General features: G+C 42.1%; 1 protein-coding gene across 1 annotated transcript in view; it reads right to left on the reverse strand.

Annotated features, from left to right (window-relative positions):
* zgc:92140 (uncharacterized protein LOC447854 homolog) overlaps window positions 1-19,820 on the reverse strand; it is a 31,606-nt gene extending 11,786 nt beyond the window's left edge. The window contains exons 1-2 of the mRNA XM_054790467.1: window positions 19,530-19,820; window positions 2,416-2,545 (exon numbers count right to left, since the gene is read on the reverse strand). Of these exons, the coding sequence (XP_054646442.1) occupies window positions 2,416-2,506 (91 nt within the window). The 5' untranslated portion in view covers window positions 2,507-2,545; window positions 19,530-19,820. The remainder of the gene's footprint in view (window positions 1-2,415; window positions 2,546-19,529) is intronic.
* Window positions 19,821-20,021: the final 201 nt, after the last annotated feature.

A 20,021-nucleotide genomic window follows, 5' to 3' on the forward strand; every position in this document is an offset into this window, starting at 1 on the left:
ACATGTTTAGAGAGGGTTGGCAATCTGTTGGCTGCTGTAGTACACAAATACAATACGTGTGGGCAGGACCAGCAAAGTCCATGAGAGGTACAACGGATGGCGCTAAGTGGGAAAGAATGACGACACAACTTCCAGTGTAGGCTCGCAGAAACAACAATAATGCGGATGGTGATAAGATAAAGAAAAGGAGGGCTGGGATCATTCTAATCCAGACTATCCAGGTCAGCGGTCGCCTTGACTTACACAAACACACACACACGCTGACATGCTCAAACAGTAGTCCGCCACAAAATTCCCTGTTAAGCTACTGACTCATGGAGAGAGGGATAGCGATGGGAGGGAGGAAGGAGGTGAAAGGACGTGAGGTTGTGACCAGAGGAGGAGAATAAACACTGAAGGCAGGAAGAGAGGGAGGCCCAAATAGAGAGAGGGAGGAAGACAGAGAGGAGGAGGAAGGCCTTGAGCACAGGAAAGGACAGTTGAAGACCAACGTCATTCCTCCCATCTCTTGTTGCCAGGTTGGGTAGCTCCCATGAGGAGGGAAGCGAGAGGTCGGACACAACAGGGATGACAGGACCCCCTGTGGCTCATCATCAGCTGCCACAGCTAGAGTGTTGCTCCTAATTCCTAATCGTTGGTAATCCCTCATCGACCCATCATCATCATCATTATCATCAACTGTCTTTCTGCCATCTTCGTCCATCAGAGCACGCACACTAATCAGACCTTAGATGTCGGTTGTGCAGTATGGTCGTTTGCAGAAACGGTGGGTGTTGACGTGTCCCTAGGCACCCAAAATAGGCTTTTTCAATAAAGTCAAGAAAAAACACTTGCATGTGGCAATTTATGGTGGAATGGAAGTGGATTTTATTAACATGGACTCACTATTTACAGGAGTAACAAATCATTTTTTAATTGGCCTACGGCATATTCTAAAAACAAAATTAATTATTCAAGATGTACCAGAAGAAAAAACACAAATTTGCTTTGTCCAAGTCCATGTTTTGTTCAGATAGTTTTGCATATGTTGACCTCACCTGGATTAGGTTTCACATCTTTAAATGTTCAAAATGTATGAAAGAGCTCCCGCATCCTTCAATTTTTCTGTATGCCGCCCTCGGTGGAAAATGTTTGGACACCCCTGTGCCCAAGAAGATACACACAGCGCATGTGGACAATAATGGGTGCATTCTTATTAGTAAACCGGAAGGGGAGAAGCTATAAGAGAGCCCATGAGTCGTAATCATTTTCCAAGAACCTCCCACCAAAATCATGAGTTAGGCTATGTTTACACTGCAGGGTATGATGCCCAATTTGGATTTTTTGTTCAAATCCAATTTTTTATGCGGCCATTATTACATTACCAGAAAAATGTGACTTGTCGATGTGAACGCAAAGTGTCCAGGAAGTGACACGCATACGCAAAATCATGACGTCACACACATTGCTGTGTGTTTACGGAAGTAAATGTCGCTGCAGTGTGTACACTCCTTCGCGCGTTTGTGGCAATTTCAAGGATTTTGTGAAATGGGAGTCAGTATTTTCTTAACCAAATGATAGGAGATTAAGAAGATAGAGGGCAAGAATTTTGGCTATGGCAATTTGTGAAGGACTTGAAGTGGCTGTTGGAGCCACGAGTGGTGGGACAATTTTCAGATGGCAAGAAGAACTTATGCCTACAGCCACGCCTTTCAATGACGTATAGGTTGGATATATGTGACCTGATCGTTCAGACTGCAGTAGATTGAATACATATCGGATGTATATCTACATACTGTATGAACGAGGTCTGAGCCGCATTTGAAAAGATCGTAATTGTACTATTTACACTGGCATGAAAAAAAAAAAATACTTATAGGTCACATATGACCCAAAAAATTGGAATGTAGCCTTTGTTCGCCCTTACTGTACATATTTGCCAACGCGCACAATTTTCCTGGGAAGACTCCCCTATTTTACTTCCGTCTCCCAGCGTTATCCTGGCGTCACTTTTCTTCCTTATATCTCCTGAGTTATCGGGTTGCCACTTTGGATTTAGGAATGGAGCAGAAGTAGCAGCTTAAGCGAATGGAAACAAAACATCCAAGGTAATTTCAGCCTTCTGAGCGAAAGGTTTTAAAGGCGAGGAGCTTGCCGACTGCAAAATTTGCCTAGTCGACTTCTGAGAATGTTTTTTTTTCCCGTGTCATTGATTGTCACAGATTGTGTCTGCATTGCAGGTTATGTCAGTCCGTCATTAGCATGCCTGTGATGTTGACACTTATAGACACTTCTATTCAGGCCACAGGATTACAAGCTATAATAAAGAGAGTATATGGAGAGGCCACATAGGCCAGTGGGTCTTGCAAGAGGGATTAAGACATGAAATGGAGTTGTGATATATTAACGTGTGTATGTGTGGGTGCAGAAACTGACCAGCAAAGAGGTCTCCATTGCTGTAGGCCTTGCCACGTCCCTCCTCATCGTTGGGCACGGCCGACACCTGCTTGGCCGAGGTGCAGCCCATGGCCTCACACTGGAAAAGCTCTCCTCATCGCACTCTCACCTACACATCAGTGACACAATGGAGACATGTGAAGATTATAAAATGCTCTAAGTCAGAGCAATGGGTGCACAGTATGATGGCATACGTTGAGAAAAAGACCATCATAGGAGTACTGCCTATGGCCAAGTCAACATCTGACATGTTTGAAGCTGACACCAGGACATTGTGTCCTGTGATGTGTTATGCTGTGTTGTGGCTACAGCCAGGCCAGCCTCCGTTTGTGTGGACGTGACATGCAGCACCAGGTGTGCAGGGTGTGGCGACGAGATCTTTGTGTTAGGGTACAATAGGGCGCTTAACCACATTCACCTTTCATGTTCATGTTTGTCTTATTCCAGCTAATTTCAGATCTAAACTGCAATCACTGGCGTCCTTTACAGTGAGGCTAGACTGACACTGCATGGTTCAAGACATACACTAAACCTAACCCCAACCATAACTGTAACTTAACTAGCGTAATTGTAGCCCAACTAGGGGTGTCCAAACTGTGAAGAAAACTAACAAAAATGAGGGGAAATTAAAAAAAAAAAAATACTAATTTTACACAATAATACAATAAAGTAATAATATTTAGAAAAAAGGTTGTAATACTTTAAGAAAAAACATTTAATTTTTGAAGCATAAAGTTGAAATACTGAACAAATTTTTAACTCTTAATGTTAGAAAGAAACTGATGTGCTCAACGGTCAATCGCAACTACGATGAATGTATTCGCCCAACACTTGCGGTTGACTTGGGATGATTCAGTGGGCCAAACACTGCTTTCTTTAGGGACATCTCCCAGCGGCAACAGCAGCTCAGGATAAAGTAATCCATCTATGAATCTCCGTCTGTGAGTCAAGTGGAGATTTCACAGGAGACACGAGATTTTGGTGTGTGTGGTCACCTGAGGATCTCGGAGTGAGGCAACAGTCCATTGCAGGCCTTTGTGGTACACCTACTAGTACTACTACACCTACTACTACTAAAACGACAACACCACTGCCACTCAGGGTGCTACTCCCACGCATAAAGACCCATACAAAGCTTCAAGATATTCTTGGCGTGATGTGCCGTGAGCAGAGAGGACTCATCAACTGTGTGAAACTTAGATCAGAAAAGCACAAGAGACATCCTCATAAAGGCGCTTATTGAAAAACAGGAGTGGAAGTCAGAAATGGTCGTCAAAGCGGCATGCATTGGAAGGCCTCTCATTTGTGTGTATTGAAACATCAATTTGTGAGTAGGAACACTCTAAAAATAGACATGCGGCGGCCCCAGAGCTTTTGTTGTGAGCGGCGATAATACTAGGCTGTGTGAATCTGGAAGCCGGGACGCTCTAATTCGGGTTGTGCATGGAGGAGCAACAGGCCAGCTATTACCACACCAGTCATATACAATTAGAAATAAATAGCAATAAGGACATGTTATTAAAACACACACTCATGTCTGCACACTAACTCAATAGAGAAAAAGTTGGGACACGGTCAAGCTACTTTTTTTTCGTGGTTTTGAATGAGGGGTTCAGTCGGTGGCTACTTTTTCCATAGCTGTGCTAAACTCCATCTGCAAACACCTTTTTTTTTAATGCAGGTGAAAACTGGAGTGACTCCTGTCCTTGGAGCTAATTTACTGAGAGGTCCGTAATAAAAAAATAATTTATGCTCCACAACACCATATTAACTATACAGGGGGAAAGTATTGGGACACCTGGTCATTAAATGTTCCCACATTCTATTTTTCAACTATTTTAAATAAGTCTCAGTGGTGCAACAATAGTGTATTGAAGCGTGTTGTCCAAAAGTTAGCCTTGATGCTGGAATTTAGACAACTGAAACGTGCTTTCAGTAAACCCTACTGGGAACAGTTTAACGTTAATAAGTCCATGCCGAGTGTGTGGCTCCAAGAAGTTCTATTGTGCACTTTATCACGTTTTTATTGTACATATGACATAGGCCTGGGCGATAAACTGAAAATGTTACCGAAATTTACCAGGTTAACCGACGTCATTTCGCCCGTGTCGGTAAAGTCGGTCTTTTAATAAAAACAAAAATAAGTATTTTTTTGTCTGTTTTGACTGTGTGTGCTGGTATGCTATGTTCATTCCCCTTTTAGACGAGGTACAGCGTGTGTAGTCACGTGACTCCACCCATCCAAGGGAAACAGACGATGAGGGAACGGCTGATGGTTCAAATGAAGAAGCGGCAGTACAGTGCCAGCATTTCACTCGCATATGCGCCTAGAAATAGACTGTGCGAGTAGAAAAAATAAAAAGGGAGCACACGTGCGACTATGTTTTTCAACCCTTTCATTCGCATTTTGCTCCTGAAAGAAGTCCATACAAAGTGAATCAAAGTAGAGTAACATTTTGGTGCATCTGTATATACTATAACTGTAGGTTAGTCTATTCACTTAGTAAAAACTAAATTATTAAATCCTGCTTTTTTTTTTTTTTTTTTTTTTACAAAGCTGTCCTCCGTGAAGTGGTGGGAGTATACATGGGCCCGGCTCATCTAGCTAGGGGTGGAACAGAAGCGGTATCATGTCCATGAGGAAGGAGGTTTTCCTTATGATGTCACGAAAAGACGCGACTTCAAAACAGCGTAGGAGCGCCTCTCAAAAGTGGAGCAAACACGTGATTTGTTTTTCTCATGTTGGTTGCTCATAAACAGGAGCAAAGAACACATGACTTTCAACATCAATGAAAAGTCCATTTTGCATAAGAGGGGACCTTACAGGAAGTGGAAAATGGAATCAAATATGCAGCTCCACACTCTTTTGAGAAGACTTTCTACTAGATTTTAGAGTGTGTCAACTAATTGACTACTATGCTCGTTCCTTTTAATGGCCCAACACTTTTGCACAGTACTGTAGGCCAAATGCCAAAATGTCACAATGCAGGCGAAACAATGATGAGGTATGTTTTTTATGTAATTTACTGTCCTGATTCTTCCACAAAGCCTTGCCTTGCATTCATTGTCAAAATGAAACAGCCGGGGTGAGGAAAATTACTCGTTCATTGAACTGCTCATGCCTCACACAGTTATTCATGCTGAGCAAAAATGAGCCCAAAAGGAAGGAACCTCAGATATTTCTTGGATTCACTGCGGTGACTGCAGCATGAGTGAGTCTTGAGAGCACTGTCGCCTGTGAGCGCAACACACAAGACCACAGTGGGGCGTTGCTCCGTGTTGACTTAACCCGCGGGACAGTTGGACTGCCTTGAAGTGTGTCAATAGGACAAGCTTAGTCAGCAAAGAGCCGTAAAACAAGCGTCAGTAAAGTCATCGCACACGCTCATCTCATAAACGTCAAATTTTGGTAGGTCGATGAGAATTTTCCGCCTTTTTCCTAAACCGCTGCTCTGTGTGAACAGCCCTGACACAGAATGAAGTCAACCTGCAAAATCTTCAGGCTTTGGTAGTATCAGAGGCAGGACGGCATCTGAGCCAACGGGAAATCGAAACAAAGGGAGTGACGTTGAACGCCAGACACTCACTTCTCCTGCCCTGTTGTGTTGAAAGCAATGGTCACTATGTTTTACATCGGCCATACCCTGTGTGCGTCTGAAACGCTAGATGGCACTTATGCTCCTTTCAGCGCTGGTAAACGTACAGCACTATGGTAAAAATGTCCTTGGTTGTTGTACATTTTGGTTTTGGCCGGCCTTTTACTGTAAAACAAATTAAGAACGAGGTTCCACTTAGGGACAGGCGATTATATGATCAAGATAAATTTGAGGTCGGTTACGGTGATCAAGCGTGGCGGAAATGTCTGTGACAACAGCCAATCAGAGTCGACCTTTTCCTGCTCCATTTCCATTTAGAAGTTGCCGGAGAAGTAAGTAGAATGACCGAACGTGGCACTAAATGCGGAGCTGAGGACAGCAAAATTGGGCAGTATGAGTGTATTGGTGCATATAGGGATGTTAGTGCATGTCTAGAGGGCTCTAATTATGTTAAAAAACATATTTAGAAGATCGTAAACTAATTTTCTAACTATGAAAATATTCCATTTATAAATAAGGAATCCAACTTCGGAAATTCACTTAGCACGGTCGGTCATGGAACCAGTAAACCGCGATAAACGAGGGATTACTGTTGTGTTAAAGTTGTGTGCCAACTCCACAACAAATAGAAGAAGAAGAGAGTCAGCCAGAGTATAAGCATTACCTCACATTTGCTACAACAAAATGTGGCGAAGGTCAATCAATTGACAACGGTCAAGATATTTATGGGGCAAAGACAACTAAGGCCAAGTAGGGGCATACGTTGGGTTCTTGTGACAATGGAAATAAAAGAATGAAGAGGACTTACATAAAGTATCTGCAGAACAGCGTGAAGACAATACAAAGGGAAGGAACACAGGTGGATAAATACCGACAACTGTTACGTCACGTATTTTGCGGCATCTGCATGAAAGAGGCTGCAGCAGATGGGCACAAGCAGCAGCAGCCATTTCCCATTTACCAGAACAGGAAGGAGTAGTTTCCATAGCAAAGCCTTATTTAGAGCTGAAAAGTCTTGTCATGATGTCATCAAGTAATAGTCTGAAATGCCAGGCAGCGCAAACAAAAACAACAAGCTAAAGCCAAAAAGTCATTCTAAACAGAAGGTAATTAACCAAATGCAATTTGGCAAAAAAAAAAAAAAAGGCCTGGGCTTTCCCTCATTCTGCAGACGTGGACTTTGGGTGGTGAACTCGTCTTGTGGCTAGTGTGAACAAGCCTCCTTTTAAAGTTGGTTTGTCCAAGGAGGAACTACTGGAGAGAGAAAGAGAAGAGAGAGAGAGGGAGAGACGGCAGTGTGCATGCATGCTTGCTGGCTTGCACAAACAGGCGTCATGCAAACAGGCTGAGCAGTGTGTGAGCTGGTAGGGTCCTCAGACGCCAGAGTCGAGCCATCGCAGAGCCTGAAAAACGGGCTAGGCCAAAAGCGAACAAGAGCGAGAACACGACCAGGAAGTGTCATCGGGAGGAAGGCTTGTCTCTACTGTGCACCTTGCACCACCAAAGCATTTGTAACTGACTGATTCAGCTTCCTCATTTGGAGGGAAAAAACAAAAATCCTGGTACTGGAAAGGGAAGTGGTGATTTCAGTGATCCTCTGCCACTGTGCTCTTTCATGTATTCTTCCTTTTTCACATAAACGTGCACAAGCGGGTTCATCACACAGTCCAGTATGTCAACATGTGGGAAAAACTTAAGACATCATCTTAGGCTACGAAAGAGCAAAACACTACATTAAACTGCACTGGATTGGACATGATGCACTGAAAACAATATACTTTGTCCTAAAATTAAACAATATTACCATTGTTTTTTTAATTTAATCTGCAAATTTTTCTCCCCCAAAAGTGTAGGGTAGGCATGTAGGGTAGCCATTTTTGTGATCAACTTTGTGGAAAAGCGGCACGGTGTGTGGAAAAGCCGCACGGTGGCCAAGTGGTTAGCATGTTGGCCATCTGGGTTTGAATCTCTGTTGGGGATTTCTGTGTGGAGTTTGCATGTTCTACCTGTGCGTGCGAGGGTTTTTTCCGGGTACTCCGGTTTCCTCCCACATTCCAAAACATGCATGTTAGGTTAATCGGTGACTCTAAATTGTCCATAGGTATGAATGTGAGTGTGAATGGTTGTTTGTCTATATGTGCCCTGTGATTGGCTGGCGACCAGTCCAGGGTGTACCCCACCTCTCACCCGAAATCAGCTGGGATAGGCTCCAGCATAACCGCGGCCCTAGCGAGGATAAGCGGCATAGAAGATGGCTGGATGGAACTATGCGGAAAAAAAATAATAAAAGAATAATTGATTTTATTCAAATATTTTTTTCTCCCCTCAGAATGTTCTGAACAACTGTTTTAACACCAGCGTTGAGCAGACAACGTGTTGTAAGTAGTACACAGGCCGCGCCATGTTGTGATTCTTTAGACGGCAAACTATTAGAGACTGAACCAACAGAGCCTCTGCTGGTTGCAGACAAGTAGTGCATCCCGGTAATCAATTCCACACAAATCCTGAACTCAATTCTTCTTCTGCCAGTTAGTTGCTTCAATTAATGAAGCTCTGCATGCTGAAGCATGAACATTTGTCAAAATATGAATCCCCACTGTGAGGGCTGCTGTCACATTTCTTAGCAATCCGTATGGTGGTGCTGTTGCTAGGCAACAAAATTACAGTTTGGTTCAGTTTCCAACTAATTGCAGTGTAATTTTTTTGTACAACATCCTACTATATTTTAAATGCAGACATTACACAAAGGTTGAACTTGTAAACGTTTTTTTCCTTTTGAAAATACAACTTTATTCTTGTAACAGTTTCTTTCTTTCTTTCTTTCTTTCTTTCTTTCTTCTTTCGTACTTTTATTACTTGATTCTTTGCATAGTACAACTTAACTAAGACTTAACTAATATTACTTTTTCTTCATCAAGGACAACATTATTCTTGCAACATACTGATTTTTTTCCTCATAATACCCTTCTTTTATCATACGACGACTTAATTCTTTGTATTTTGGTCTCAGTGTAGCCCTAATACTCCTTAGAACGTACAAAATGTTATGTAGTGTTCACACACACAGATCGAGTGATTTTCTTTTGCCAGTCAAACAAACCCATTGAGAAAGGCAAGAAAGAAAAATATGTGACGATGCTCCAACAAGGATGATGTGTTGTTGGCTGCCAAAAAACAAGGGATTTAATTCATCACAATGACGTCTCAGTCCAAACAACCTTGCGCGTTGACAAATCATTTTCGCGGCAGACACCGTGACCCGACTTGCCTCTGGGAAAAAAAAACTGTTTGTCACAAACAGCAATAATGATGGCTGCATTATGTCGCGACAATGAGCCAACGAGGCACAAGGGCCCTGAGGAAAGCTAAATGGAATCTAGCCAAAGGGCCTGACAGCGGTCCAGAGATATCCCACTGATAGCCATCATGGGGAGAACAGCTGACACCAAATTAATCTCGTGTTAGGGTTGAAACAAGGTCATATGCTGGTCATAAGCCATTTTGCTATGAAAGACTGGGGTTAAAGACTGGTATCCGAAAAGTGCATTTGGCTCTGTTAGTACTGGGGATGTCCCGATTCGATCAGGATCGGGATCGGCTGCCAAGCCGCTGTATTTATGAAGATCGGATAATATCGGCTTCCGCCACGAGATCGGGCCGATCCGGTTGCCGTATCACGTTCGTAACTCTGAGCCACACTCCAACATGGTAGGTGCAGTAAAGCGCCTCAAAACTGGTTGCCACTCGACGCCCGCCACCCACAAGAAGCAGCAAACGCAACACCACTATGCAGACAAGTCCGTGGTGTACCGTGGTGAAGTTAGTTAGTGGTAGTTCCCGCTCAGTACAAATTTTTGCATTTTATTTACTAACCCAAATAGCAGGAAACGAAATTTGGGAAAAACTAATACGGATTTCATATGGCCCTGAGAGAGTTTGTTTAAAAAAAAAAAAAAAAAAGTCACATATTCTAAATCACACCATAAATTGATCTATAACCATGTCAAATGATTAGGACTACCCTAAAAGTATTTTTTTAAGTATTTTTTTTCCACTTTTATTGGATTATGGACCTGACTCACAGAGGTTTGTTACAAAAGCCAAACAATATTGTTGGTCATGCTGTGTAATAAAAAAGTTAATTCAGCAATACTTTGGTTGCATTATTTTTAATGTTTTGAAGAAGTATTTTCATAACCATATTCAATTCCACAAATTCATGTTTGTAACAAAAGCTTATTATTATTAAAAAACAAACAAAAACTAAATCGGTACTACGTCGGATCGGAAAGACTTAAAAAAAATCGGATCGGAAGCCAAAAACTGTGGATTGGGACATCCCTGGCTAGTACGGGTCGTTTCGTCAAGTGTGAACACAATTATCCAAACTTTGGTGTGCACCAAGTAAGCAGACTGAAACACATCTCTCCATCCGCTTGCAGGTTCGGTTCACTTGAGTTCAAATGTGAATGGTACCCGAACCAACGACATGGACCAGTGTTAAAATGAAATGCAGAAAAGACAAATGTACAGTGGTGTGAACAAAAGTTTGACTCCTTCCTCACTTCTTATTTATTTGCATGTTTGTCACACTTAAATGTTTCAGATCATCAAACATATTTAAGTATTAGTCAGTAACAACACAACTGAAATCGTGAATCCCCACTTTATTGTGGTGGAGGGGTTTGAGTGCCTGAGTGATCCTAGGAGCTATGTTGTCTGGGCCTAAATGCCCCTGGTAGGGTCTCCCAAGGCAAACAGGTCTTATGTGACGGGCCAAGAGGAGGGCCCGCAACACAGGCCGCAGGTCTATGATAGACTTTGTAGTCATATCATCAGACTTGCGTCCGCATGTTCTGGGCACACGGATGAAGAGAGTGGCTGAGCTGTCAACTGATCAGCACCTGGTAATGAATTGCATTCGATGGCGGGGGAGGATAATTTTAACAGAATATTCAAACCGCAAACTGGTCCGTCAGTTCAAATCTGCTATTTCTGAATAACGAGGTGGAAATTAAAAATGTGTTTTTTAAAAATTTGATTCATCGATTAATCCCCCCAAAAAATCGACGATTAATCGGTTATCAAAATAATTATTAGTTGCAGCCCTAGTTCTGCAGCAGGACAACGATCAAAAACACACCAGCAAGTCCACCCCTGAATGGCTGAAGAAAAACAAAATGAAGAATTTGGAGTGGCCTAGTCAAAGTCCTGACCTGAATCCTATTGAGATGCTGTGGCGTGACCTTTAAAAGGTGGTTCATGCTTGAAAACCCTCCGATGTGGCTGAGTTATAACAATTCTGCAAAAATTAGTGGGCAAAAATTCTTCCACAGCGCTGTAAAAGTCTCATTGCTAGTTATCGCAAACGCTTGATTGCAGTTGTTGCTGCTAAGGGTGGCCCAACTAGTTATTTGGTTTAGGAGGCAATCGCTTTTTCACACAGGGCCATGTAGGTTTGGATTTTTTTCCTCCCTTAATAAAAAAAAGTTTAATTTAAAAACTGCATTTTGTGTTGTGTTAGACTAATATTTAAATTTGTTTGATGATCTTATTTAAGTGTGACAAACATAAGAAATCGGGACGCAAACACTTTTCCACGCCACTGTATCTGCATTTTGGTTTGGAATATTTGTGTTACCTCATACATTGGAACCAGTTTCTCGCGAGACCCCTAAGACCGCTTCACTGACGTCGACACAAGTGGTTGGTCGACATAACTGAAAATAGCCATGGCTTGCACATTTACTTGTAACTTTTTCCAAAGACATGAGAATGGGGGATTAAGGATTGTTTAACCTACTGCGGTTTGTTGTTGTTGTTTTCCTCCATTTGTGTATATTCTTATTTTATTCTTCTGTGTTCGTGTTACATTTCATTGTATGTTGACTACAGTGACAATAAAGCTTTGGCACAAATCTTTCTTCCGGTAGCTAACAAACTAAAAAAGTGTTAGGTTAGTTTGTCAGTAGAATCCAGGGTAATACTACCACGTTTTTTATTTTGAAGTTTACTTTGCACTGAACAGGAAGTCAATGTGTGCAAGTTTTAATGCTGTGTAACTGGATAATAGTTATGTTGCTGTTTCCGTTATACACTGCTTCATGATAACGAGTAAGGTGGCAATACTACAACATGTGGATGTAACTGGAGCCATTTTTCATAGAAATTGCTCCTTTGGGTCTGAAATTTGATGTCGACTTAAGCGGGCACTTTTAAGTAAAAAGAAGAACACTGGGGACCAGGACTTGAGTTGTTCAACATAGACGAGTTGTCCACATAAGCGGGTTCCATTGTACGTCACAAAGGCTTTCCAGTCAAGTCCCTACTTTATGCATGTGTCCTTTACTGCGCAACCTTTGGTCCCATGACAAAAATGCCAGTGTGAACGTTAAGTGAACCGCACCAAAGTGTGAACCATACCAAGTACCTTTTTTAAATCTTTGGTCCGGACCAGAGTGCGGGACCACAAGTGTCAACACAGCCTGAATCTTTCTCTCTTTGGCCTGTGTGCAGCGCCATCATATTTACTCAAGCCAGGCGGCAAATGCTGCAGCACTCCTCTTGTCCCGCTTTAAGACCTCCATCAGCCTGACAAGCAATGGGAGCTTGCCAACGCACACAAGTTGGACAGTAACGGCTTCTCCTGACTGGGTGGACTCTAAGACTGCAGCTCCCTGTGTCATCGTCCCCTTGCTTTAACAACAAGCGAGACAAGGGATCAAGGATTGAGGGGAGGGGAGGAAGGGAGAGTAGACAGGCACTCCTCTGTTTTCACACAGTGATTGACAGCATGGGACTTGTTGCATAGCTGTGGCATGTGCTACAGAGAATTGTCAAGTTGTTACACACACACACTTTGGCCCGATGCCTGTGTTTTCACTCAAGGCCTGTAAAAACCGGTTGTGCTGAAATAGACGAGTCTACTATGCATGGCTAGTAGTAGTGAGTTACTGTATAAAGACAGGAGTCAGACAGATGATACATGCACACATGGATCACTTTATGACTAGTAAAGCCCTTCCACCTAATACAAATGAAGAGTTTGGCACCCCGGGTCAGTGTTTCCCTGACCTATTTTGTCTTGTGTACCCCCAGAGCATTTTTGGCAAAAAAAGTTCAGGAAACAAGCAAAAAATGCAAAGCAGCCACCTTTCTCGATTTTTGCTAACCCTGTCGCTGTCGTTGAGTGGAGCCAGCCGGGTATGCATGCACACGCCAAAGTTTACAGTGAGCAACAGCAAGCACAATTTATACTAAAATCAAATGTAAAACATTGTTGGATTTGGATTAGTCAATAAACACCATAAATATACTTCCAAGATTGCAAAGCCTTTTATGGTGAATGAAAACAAAAACGGAATGTAACACATAAAAGGGGGACGTATTGGAATTTTTGCAGCAATCGCGTTGTTGACACATACCTGCATCCACCGGGACGCACTATGATGACTCAAAAGCGGATCATGGTATCCCTGGTCCCACTGTACTGTGGTTCTTATGAAGTCCAGAGCGATAACTCCAACAGAAATAGTGTGTAATATCCAGCAATTCCCCAAGTGACCCTACGTAAAACTTAGGCAATGTACATAGAACCACAGGCATACACGTCATATCCGCTCACATACTATACATCAATAAATAGAAATACAGAAACAATTAACCATATAAAACAAAACAAAATGCTGTGTTGTTCTCTTAGAGATTAATAAAGTTTCTATCCATCCATCTAACACTGACTGCCGAAAACTAGGCGACCAGATGTAGACGTGTTCTTCTTTTATGTTTATGGCAGGGTCGCAACCAACATTTAGGTGCATACCACCCCCTACTGTACCGGAATGTAGATGCGTTGTGCCCATGCGCAGTGACAACCCGGTTGTCACAATCTTCCATTATATAAAACATACAAAGAAATGGGTATGATGCTGCTTTCAAGTTGAAGGCAATGGATTTGGCTGTCAGAGAAGGAACTGTGCAACTTTTGTACATCTGTTTGTGGATCCTTACAGCGTGGAGCAGAAAAAAACACTATCATAAACGGGTTTCGCAAGGCCGGGCTACTGCCAGATGAAAAGGAGGACACCAAGAGCACACTGAAAGAGACTGACGACGTGTGTGACGAAGGAATTATGACGCTTTTCAATTCTGACACGGAAGAGGAAGACTTCTGTCGTTTTAGTTCCCAAGAAGATGGTGATGAATGACTTTTCTGGTACACTACTGTTCTCTATGTTACATTCACGATTCAGCGCTGTTTAAATAGCGGCCTTGCACCACTGTTTGGCACGCATTGTTTTGAAAAAAAAAAAAACATTTATTAAAGTTTTAAAAAATTCTGTGTAACGTATTTCTGTGCACTAAATATCCAATTTTATGACGTGGACACCTGCGGCTTATAGTCTGGTGTGGCTTATACTGTATACAGCAGGGGTCACCAACGTTTTTCCTTGTGAGAGCTACTTTTACAAAATGAAAATGGTCAAGAGCTACTCATTTTTGTAACATTTATTTTCAGAGCTTATTTTAAACCCAAACAAAGCGAATATGCTTGTTTTACCAGAACATTAACACAATGCTGGTGTCCACAACTCACATTTTGTATTTCAGAATGCATTTATTTCTACTGTTCTTTCATTATTAACTGAAAACCTGAATGAAAAGCAGGCTTGCGGGCACCTCATGTGGTCGTGGGGGGCTACCTGGTGCCCGCGGGCACCACGTTGGTGACCCCTGGTATACAGTATGCACAAATCTGTTTTTTCCTCTAACTTTAGTGGGTGCGGCTTATACACTGGAATTTATGGTATAAATGTACTGTATGTGAGTGTGTGCATGCATCATGTTCAAGCTGGACAAGGCAGACACACACAAGGTCAAACATATTTTTCTCTTCCCAAGACGTTTGAATTGTAAGCAACTTCAGGCAAAACACGATAGTTAAGATAGTCAAACAAATTAATATCCATTAAAATATATTCTCATCTGCAGGAAATCTGTGAGTTAATTAGCAAGCAAGATGTCGTTAGGAAGGATTCAAGGCCTTAACAGCCCTGTAGACGAGTGGCTGGTCTTCATATTTCAACACAACAATATTATTATAATTACACAGGTTCATATTCATCATAAGCTGCTGAGGTGGTAAATCCCCCTGTTCATTTTTCTGGCTGTATTGAAACACTCCAAAAGATGCTGTTGTTGTGCTTGTGGGCAAGGCCAGCTGAATGGCACACAATGTTGTGGGGTCATGTTAATGCTGACTTCAGGGTTAGTTAGCTAGTTAAGAAAAAAAAGTTAATTGTGACATGGAAGGGATAAATCAGCACTTTCTCACAAATTCTTTGTTTTCTAGTTAGTCAAGAAAGAACACATTATTTTGTAGTATGGAATGGACTGTATAAAATGTCAGTAGATCCAGGATTTTCTCTATTGTTTTGCTGTTTAGTTAGCAATGAAATAACACAGTATATTGTATATATTATGGGACTCTCTGAAAAAGGTACAGATTCAGGATTTTTTTTCCATTCTGTTGCCGATTTACTGCTTGCGTGTGGGCAAGGCCAGTTGAATGGCACACAATGTTGTGGGATCATGTTAATACTAACTTTAGTTAGTTAAGAAAGAACACAGTATATTGTGTCATGGGACTGTAAAAAAAAAAAAAAAAAAAGAGGTAGATCCAGGATTTTTTTCTATTCTTTTGCTAAACTCGTGTATGGGTGAGACCAGCTGAATGGCACACAATGTTGTGGGATCATGTCAATGCTGACTTTAGTTAGCTAGTTAGTTTGCTCGTATATTGTTGTATGGATTTTTTTCCCCCATTCTTTTGCTGATTTATTGGCTGCGTGTGGACAAGGCCAGCTGAATGGCGCACAATGTTGGAGGATCATGTTAATGCTTAGTTAGTTACTTCAGAAATAACAGTATACTGTGGTATGGGATTGTATAAAAGGTGTAGCTTCAGGATTGTTTCGATTCTTTTTAGGGCTGTCAAATGATTTTAATCAGATGAATCACAGTTGTAAAATTAATCAGGATTAACCACCATTAGCAACAGTGCTTGAAATATGCCCATTTTTAGTGTGTTTAATTAACAGAAAGATAAATGACAGGACAGGATTATATATATATATATATTTGTATGTATTAACAGCTCCAAATGAACTGAACATGTCTATCAAGTTAAAAGATACCACAAGTCTAAAAATCGATTTGTCTAACACTAGTCTCTTCAATAGCAGCAGAACATTTGAATCACACTTTAAAACATGTTATTATGAGCAATGAGGGGTTGTATTCAAAGACATCACGTAATTTCAGGTAAATACATTTTTTTCAGTGTAATTTCAGCATACTTTCCAGCAAACTTAAATTAAGAGTTACACATGGAGTGATAAGAATATCCACTTCATGTTTTTCTTTATCTTCCTGTTTATTTACGCACACGCACACACATTCGGCCTATCCCTGAATGTATTTCGCGTTCTTGTATTGAGAATGAGGAAGTGCCGTTCCCAGGTTGAACTGACTAGATACATACAGTAGGGTGTTGGAATTGTACTGCTGTTGATGTGTTCAGGTCAGAATGAAGTTATAAAAGAGAGTCAGGCTGCGTGTGACTGTCTGGGGACGCTCCACTGTGATTCCGTCTGCCGTCATAACAGAGGCATGCTTGCTCTGGTGTGCATGTGTTAATTACATTAAAAATCTAACATAATTAATTAAATAAATTACCGGTAGTTACAGCCCATTATTTCCCGTTTCCTATTATTTTGCTGGTTGTATGTCTGCAAGGCCAGTTGAACGGCACACAGCATTGTGGGATCAAGTCAATGGTGAATTTAATGAGTTAGTTAAGAAAGTACGGAAGAGACAGGATAAAGATGTATATCCAGGTTGTTTTTTTCCCCCCATTCTTTTGCTGGCTGTGTGTGGGTGAGGCCAGTTGAATGGCACACAATGTTGTGGGATCATGTTAATGCTGACTTCAGTTAGATAGTTAAAGAACACAGTATATTGTGTCACGGAAGAGACCTGATGAAGATGTAGATCCAGGATTTTGTCAATTCTTTTGCTGCTCGCATGTGGGCGAGACGAGCACAACGTTGTGTGATGTTAATACCGACTTTAGTTGGTAAGAAAGAACACAGTACTGTATATTGTGGTATAGAAGAGATGGGATAAAGATGTGGATCCAGGATTTTCCACACTAGGGCTACGTTCACACTGTAGGTCAATTCTATTTTTTTGCTCATGTGACGTGTATCTGATTTTTTCATGTCAGTATGAACAGTACAATTCAGATTTTTTTCAAATGCGACTCAGGCCTCGTTCATATGTAGATATAAATCCCATATGTACCCAATCTACTACAGTCTGAACGGTCAGCTCGCATATATGTGACCTATAAGTCATCAAAAGGCGTGATTTACGGTGCAAGACTTAAAAAAAGGTACTCACCGACGTAGGCAAGTTCTTGTCATCCGAAAATGATTTTTAAAAAGTGTCAGTGAAGGAGTTAACGGCAATCTCACGCCACTCCTAGCTCCGACATCCACCCACACGAGATATACATTCATAAAAGAGCCGATATAGAAGTTAAGTTAGTTAGCCAGTCATGAAAGGAGACAGTAAATTATGATATGGTGGGATAAAGGTGTGAATTTTTACCACTTTTGCTGATTAGTTAGTCAAGAAGTAAATAGTGGTTATGGAACAGGTTAAAGGTGTGGATCCAGTGTGAAAACAAAAGATAAGGAGGGACAGGAATTAATTGCCTGGGTCTGACGGGGACTGGACTCTGGACACGCGTTGTAAACACATCCACGTGACAAAAACAGACTACTGACTCAATCTGCCCTCTCAAATAAAAAGGAGGAGCGACACAAGTGCAGTTTGGATGGTTCCTTCAAGCTCTTATTGTGGTTATGGTGCGGGCGAGGCCAGCTGAAGGGCAGAGACACACAACACTGTGAGATCATGTTACGCTGACCTCAAGGTTCGCCTGCGCTGCAAAAATATACGACCACCTCATCACACCTGACTGCTCCCACCTCAGCAGAGTCATCAAGCAGCCTGCGAGCAAAGTGACATCATTCACCTTTATGGATGACGATTAGCTCAAAGTTGGCAGGAGGGTCAAACAGTGAGAGGATACAGACAGGAAGATATGAAGAGGTTGAACCACTAGTGAGCACACTCCATCACTCAGACACAGAAAGAGTCAGCTGGTTACATCAGTACTGTTTGTGCATAAGTCGGCATCCTGGCCACGACAACCTACTTTCACGCCAAGCGGGTCGCAGCAGAGCCACCAAACGGATGTTGTAATCTGGCGCTGATCGCATTCGGATATCTAGAGAGCCCTAATGGCCACGCTGCATCCTTAAATACATCAGCCAGCTGCCGTAATCTATCTAATGGACACATAGGGATTCATTCTGTATACTGTACTGGAACTTTTACCTACACACAGCAGACTCTTCATTAGGTACACATCCAAGATACAAACGTGGTTAGTTAGCTCAGTTTGCCATGAATAGGGTATGGAATGGGATGGGATATAGGCACGGAGATGAGATTTTTGAAGAATTGTGTTGGTTAGTTTCGTTTGTAGGTTAGTTAGTTATAAAGCTACACAGTAAATGATGGTATTGACTGGACAAGCTAAAAGGTGTGGATTTTTCTCAGTTGTGTTGCTTGGTTGGTTGGTTAGCCAACAGAGGACTGTAAATTGTGGTATTGAATGGGATACAGGGAATCCAGGACTTTTTTCCGTTGATTAATTAGCAAATTAGTCATAAAAGAACACAGTAATTTGTTGTATGGGCGTACTAGATAAAGGTGTGGATTTTTGTGTCGTTTAGGGTTATTTAAGCAGTGTAGGTCAACACAAACATGCTATGCTATTCAAACTTTTTTCTTGTGATGTTCCATGTGAGCTTGAATTGTATTCTTTGAGTATAAAACAAATTTTTTAAAAAGCTGCGGGCTGCAATTTGGACACCCCCACCATAGAGTTCCTGACATCTAGCTCTAAGTGTGTCTAAACAAACACACGTATGCAGTGTTGTCTTGTGGCTTTAAACAGATGTGTCCAGCTGTCTGACGAGGACAGTGGACACTTTGTCCCCCACAGTGTCAACATATACATACATTCTGTAGATACATTCATAGTGTGGCGTTAGTAGTTTCATTTCCACTCTCGCGGACTTCCATCTGTTGAGTGCCTCTCCCCGGCGAAAGGGCCTTTGTAGTGAGGAGAGGTGTTCTTACTGCGGGTTGAAGCGGGCAGGGTCGCCGTGAAAAGATAACTACAAATGGAGGCTTTCTTTTGCGTCTTTTTAGCCGTTTAGTGTTCTTCCTCCTCCTCCTTGTCGGCAGCAATGCAACAACACAACCCAACGTGCAGGAAGCACAGAAACAACAACAAAAGCGTAACGAGAGAAGGAAGCTACTTTGGGGGTAAACGGCGGACAACAAGGGACTACTTACTGGAAGAGGCGCCGGTTCCGTTCGGTCCGCTGGAGAGGCTAGTAGCCGGTCCGTCTTCCGGGCCGCTCGGTGGGAATCTGCGCTATGGAGAGTGGAGCCTCGGAGGACTGAAGGAGAGCTGTGAGGCTTGCGTCATTTCACCAGGATGCCGCTATTGACTGCGGCGCCAACGCAGCCATCTTGCCGCGGAGCAAACCCACCAATCACCGCCGGAGCCGAGCCATACCGAACCCTCCTCCCCTACCTCCAAGTCCCGGTTCCAGCTGTGAAAACGATCCAAGAAGATGAGCTCCTCACCAGACCTTTAAAGGTCGTGTATTTATAATGTATACAGCGTAAATCATTAACGTGATGCTGGTCACTTTCTATTCTCCTTATTTACCTTGAAGGACCTTTCCATCCTTTACTAAATTATAATAAAATGTTTAAAAAGACAAATAATTAAAAATGTTCTTCTTTTAAATGTCATGTACAGCTAATTCAGTAATCAGC

This window comes from Dunckerocampus dactyliophorus, chromosome 10 (genome assembly GCF_027744805.1).
Source record: "Dunckerocampus dactyliophorus isolate RoL2022-P2 chromosome 10, RoL_Ddac_1.1, whole genome shotgun sequence".
NCBI lineage: Eukaryota > Metazoa > Chordata > Actinopteri > Syngnathiformes > Syngnathidae > Dunckerocampus > Dunckerocampus dactyliophorus.